At 37.6% G+C, this 5,613-nt stretch overlaps 1 protein-coding gene across 1 annotated transcript; it reads right to left on the reverse strand.

Annotated features, from left to right (window-relative positions):
* Positions 1 to 1,344: 1,344 nt before the first annotated feature.
* On the reverse strand, positions 1,345 to 5,197 carry LOC132185293 (probable receptor-like serine/threonine-protein kinase At4g34500). The gene is made up of 7 exons (XM_059599090.1): positions 4,453 to 5,197; positions 3,282 to 3,386; positions 3,043 to 3,165; positions 2,758 to 2,928; positions 2,550 to 2,679; positions 2,250 to 2,459; positions 1,345 to 1,698 (listed from the first exon to the last, which is right to left on the reverse strand). The coding sequence occupies exons 1-7, from the start codon at positions 5,016 to 5,018 to the stop codon at positions 1,579 to 1,581; spliced, it is 1,425 nt and encodes a 474-aa protein (XP_059455073.1). The 5' UTR covers positions 5,019 to 5,197; the 3' UTR covers positions 1,345 to 1,578.
* Positions 5,198 to 5,613: the final 416 nt, after the last annotated feature.

Raw genomic sequence — 5,613 nt, forward strand, 5'->3', positions numbered from 1 at the left:
GCCAGGAATTGCACATGGCCCCTTAAAAAATGTATTCCCTTTTGAAATGTGGTGCATCCAAGAATAATCTTTGAGTTAATAGGTCCCTAGGCTTAGACTCAATCAAATCCTAGTTAATAGGCCCATAAAACGAATGCAAAAGGTCATAATTAGGCCACGTGTGCCTTAACGTCCTCATAGAATAAAATCTAAATAATCAAATCGGTTATTCCTAAACCTCACCTCCTCAAAACATTCCATAAAAAGAAGGGAAATGGTTAATTCGCAAAGTACGCATCATTCTCTTCCCACATGTATAAGCCAAAAAGTTTAAAGAGTTTTTATTTTTTATTTTCTTTCTTTTTAAAGTTAAAGAGTTTAAAAACAAAGAAATGTTGAATATTTAGTTCATCAGAAAAGCTTAATATTAGCCTATTAGGGTATATTTATTAATGTGTTTGGAAAAATGTTTTTTTTTTTAATTTGAAAATGTAACTTGATGCAGTATAAATGTGAAACTGTTAAATTACTAGTTATCTTAAAAGTTGAAACTAATACGAAGAGATACGTTGAATATTTAATTTAAATGGAGAGTATTTTGACAGAATCAATGTTCGATTTTAGGACCTTTGACTATTATCAATTATTTTAAAAAACTTAAATTGAATGAAAAACAAATTTAATCACTTAATTATTACTTTAACAAAAACCTCTATTATTTTCTTAAGAACAACCATACATTCTCATCTCACCATCACCATCAAATTGTAATCAGATATTGAATATTTAAACTTGATTCGACTGAAGCATAAGGATGTTCAAAACTCGGCTCAACTCGAGTTGAGTTTTGAACATACATTCAAAGTTGGCTCACAGAACCCTTTCTCGAGGTCGAGCTTAAGCTCGAACAAGGCAATAGTACCTATTCAGATTTTTATTATTATTATTTCCACTCTAAAAAAAATAAAATAAAATAAAATAAACAGTTGCCAAGAAGCACAACAATTTGTGCCTGTAGGGACAACCATGGAATACGGATGCAGTGATCTACTGTAAACACTTCGTGGTCCAGTGATGGCGATTGTTGCAGTAAGAGGGGAATGGGCCATTGTTACAAACAATGACGTAACAACAGCACTGATAACAACGGTGCTTGGATCCTAACGTCGGTGAAAGCAGAATGAAGCAGCCTTGCGTGGTGTTGTTAAGGTAGGTGGTGAGCAACCAAGTTTTAAAGCATTTTGAATTCATCACAAAAAAAAAAAAAAAAACCCAACACCACCACCAGACATGAGTTTTTGAAATATAGGATCCATCAAGTCCACTTCCATTTTCAACATACAGACTTGTTGTAGCCTTCACATATTAAAGTAAAAATATATATATTTACACGGCCTGTTTCAATGTAAAAATTTCACAATACATGATTTAAAAGTATCATATTCAATAAAAATGAAAAAGGTTAAAAAAAAAAAATATGCACATCCAAGGCTCGTAATTTCTTCACTATCAACTATAGGAAAAATTATACTACAAAACAATCTGACCTCAGGGACTCCACCAGAGGACTCCACCATGTCTTTCTTGTATAGACAACGATCATCTCCATCTCGATCTCTCTATTTCACCACCCCCTCCATTATTGGATGAATGTGTAACTTTTGTGGACACATCTGCACGAGATGGGTTGGGGTCTTTCTCTCGGGCCGCTCGAAGTTCCTGATGAACATGAAAATAAAAGGATTATCATTATTAAATTTACCGTTTCTTATCGGTTTAACTTTTGAAATTAGTGTGATTTAACATCATATAAGAGTAGAAGTCTTAAATTCGAATCCCGACTCTACAATTTAACCCTATTTCCGTTAAATATACCCTTTCTCATCAGCGTCATAAGACTCATAACTATGCTATTGACACCAGGTGATAACTGATAATGCAAGCAACATTGAAAATTTGCAACTGGAAAGCTAATAATGAGCAGAAAATCCGGGAAGAGCACAGATGTTCTAGCAAGAAAACAGAGAGCCCAAATGGCTCAATACATGAATAAGATGCAAATTTTTCTTATACTAAAAGGATATGTAATATGCCCCTCCAAAAAGATGTGACTGGGATAACTCAATGCTCAGAATTGAGTGTGCATCTCAGCTTTCTTATTAAGGCAATATAAGCAGTAGTTTAAGAGTATGAAATGAACTATAGTGATCATCAGCTAAACAGAACACTGTAAGATTAGTTAAAGATTATAGGTCGGGCAAGAGGCTTACCGAACGAAAAGGGAAGTCATCTGCCTCAAGCATATGAACAATTTGCCCCATCTTTGGACGTTTATTGGCGTCCAAGTCGATACAGCGGAGACAAACTAGCAATGCCCGCTTTAAAGCTCTTGGAGGGGGCTGAACCTCAATCAGGGAATCCACAAGCTCTTCTCCACGGCGACTTGATACCATCCCTTTAAACCAATCAACCAAGTTCATCTGAAACACATTTAATGGAAAGATAGTTATGACTTTTGACAGTGGTAAGTGCTAGACATGGATGCTATATAAGCCTAAACTTTGGTTCACCTCTCCAGCTGGTCTGGAATAATCAATCGGGCTTCTCCCTGTAATTATCTCCATGAGTAAAACCCCAAAACTATACACATCGCTCCCCTCGTTAAGCATACCCGTGCTTGCATACTCGGGAGAGACATATCTGCAGTAAAAGAATGATATCTAAGCATCCAACTAATGCATATTGAAAATTGACTTAGGAAAGTGATGGTGAACAAACCCAAATGTCCCCATTACACGAGTAGTCACATAGCTTGCTTCTGATCCTAAGAGCTTGGCCAGTCCAAAGTCCGACACTTTTGGGTTCCATTTTCTATCTAGAAGAATGTTACTGGATTTTACATCACGGTGCACAACTTTTGGTTCTAATCCTTCATGCAGATAGGCTAGCCTGAAACAGAAATAAGCACCATAAACAAGTTGATCTCTTTCGTTAAAGAAACAAGAAAAGTGAATAACATTGAACTAATGAGAATCATAGAAGTGACATATTGAATATACATACCCTTTTGCCGTCCCAATGGCAATCTTCATTCGAATATCCCAACTCAGAGGGCTAAATGGGCCTACATCACCATGCAACCACTGCTCCAAATTGCCATTGTCAACGTACTCATACACAAGCATCCTGGGTGACCATCGGAGGTTCCCACAGAAACATTAGAGGGAAAAAATAAGGGAATTGTCATCTCATTTTCATTTCAAAGTACGATGATACAGTCATGTGGGCACATGGGAAAGTACCTTTGAGCACCTTCTGCACAATAGCCGACTAGACCCACCAAGTTCTTATGCCTTACCTTCCCTATGGCTTCAACTTCTACCTTGAACTCCCTCTCCGCCTGACCCCTACAAACACGATGACGACAGCATTTGAAGATTTATCCATAGTGTATCATTGACAATAGAATGATAATGCAGAAAATAATTTCAAGGAACCAACTTGCACATGTTGAAATTTATATCTCAAACATTGAAGAACACGAGCACGTGCTCTTGGCTAGCTGGAAGCAACCACAAAATTTTACTTAACCTTAACTAACAATGCAAGGTTTCACGTTCTCAATTTTATTTTTCTAAGTGATTAAGTCAACCATTTTCTATTGACTTTCGTTTTTTAATAAGTGATGATTAATAGTAGAGGTGACCCTATACTTTATCCTCACTTATCTTAAGTGATTTAACATAATTTCTACAAAACGTTGAAATTAATAAAACCGGGCAAAGCTCATTACTTGTTAGAAAATACAGTCCGATTCGTCAAGAGTTTGATGAGATTAGTTCTCAGCAGTCAGCAGCAACTTGACTAAAATGTAATACGTGTCAACCAAAAAAGCAAACTAATTCCTTTCATAGGGGTCCTAAGGGAGCTTTGAGCCTTTAAGAAAGTAGCAATTATGAACATGACTATACTATGGATAAAAAAAAAAGAACAAAAGCGAATAAAGAAATAAAGAGCAAAGTAACCATTTCCTTTTCCTAGCACTCCACAACAAAGACAGACTGTTACCGACACACAAAAACATGATTCAGGTCGAGGGTGCGCTTGTCAAAATTTTGCTTCACACTTGTTCTTGGGACAAGTAAAGAAATTTCACTTCGACCCAAAAAAAATAAATAAATAAATAACAAAACAGTCAAGAAAACTAAGAACAAAACAAAACCCACCGCAAGAACTATAAATTACAAACGTGGATCTAACAAAGATAAAATAAACAAGAAAAGTCAAATTCATATTTCAATAAAACGTAATCGAAAACAGGAACTTGACGATATATGTGGGATCTAACAAACATAATAAACCATAAAGAGAGCTTTTTTTTTTCCATGGAAAATTAGAAAAACATGAATTCAAGCAAACTATTTTCCTCGGAAGCAAACAAGGCCTAAAGAGTACTTAAAATTTTTGACATACTTGTTGTTGAGTAGGTTCTTGACAGCCACCACCGACCCGTCCGACAAAACTCCTCTGTAAACGATGCCGTAGCCTCCCTCTCCGATCACGTTCCCCTCCGCGAATCCACGTGTCGCAACCTCGAGTTCCTTCAAGCTGTACCAGCGGCCCCATCCGATGTTCTCGGGATCCACCGACACGTCACTCCGGCTTCCACCGGACACGTCACTTTCTCCGCTCCTATTCCCTCCTTTAACCCCAACCTCCAGCTCCGCCTCTTTCAAATCCGTATTTCCGATTTTGACCTCCACTTTCTCCGTATTCACGTCGCGACCCAAGGCCTTGATCTCCACGATCTCTTTGGAGACCAGCGGGATCATCCCCGAGCTGTGCTTCACACGCATTTTTCGCTTCCGAGAATTTCTGCTAAACCAAACGCAGAGAAAGATCGCGAGGAAGACCGCGACTGCGCATACCAGGAGGATCCCGATCACGACGTAGAGTTTCAGGCTGAGAAATGATGTTTTGGAGGTGAGCCTGTGTGGGAGAGACTCGTCGGAAGCTCCAACTTCGCCGGAAACCGACATTGTTCCCGGCGAGGTGAAGTGTGTGAAACTGTGAATATTTTTCTCGAGAATGGGAGAGAAACTTTGAGATATGCGAGAGACGTTGGCTTCAGACTTCAGAACGTTTGGTTGAAGAGAAAATATTAAAAAAATTCTCAGAGAGAGACAGAGAGATAGAGGGGTTTCAACGGATAGAAAGTAAAAAGGAGGCAAAGAGTTAGTGAAAAAAGTGAGAGAGAAATAATTTAATTATGTTCTGGGTTTGGTATCAGGAGACTATTACGGAAATGCCACTTTGAAGTGATAAGCTCCAAATGACCAAAATATCCTGGAAAGATTAGGGGGTTTAAATGTTTAATGTGAGTAATTAGAAGCAAAGTTGTGCATATTAAGCAAGGGATTAATGCTAATAGAAGTTAGCAAGATGAACTTTCTCCTTTCGTTAAATAGGAAGATGTATATTTAACAACCTCAAAAATCGAATAATTCGAACATGGAAGCAAAATAATGAGTTGACATTGGTTTGTGCTAAAGTAGTTATGATTTGTTCCTCCTATCTAATTTCAACCAAACTTGGTAGTTCAAACAATGAGCAGTACTATTAATGCCAATTATT

This window comes from Corylus avellana, chromosome ca1, assembly GCF_901000735.1.
Source record: "Corylus avellana chromosome ca1, CavTom2PMs-1.0".
Lineage (NCBI taxonomy): Eukaryota > Viridiplantae > Streptophyta > Magnoliopsida > Fagales > Betulaceae > Corylus > Corylus avellana.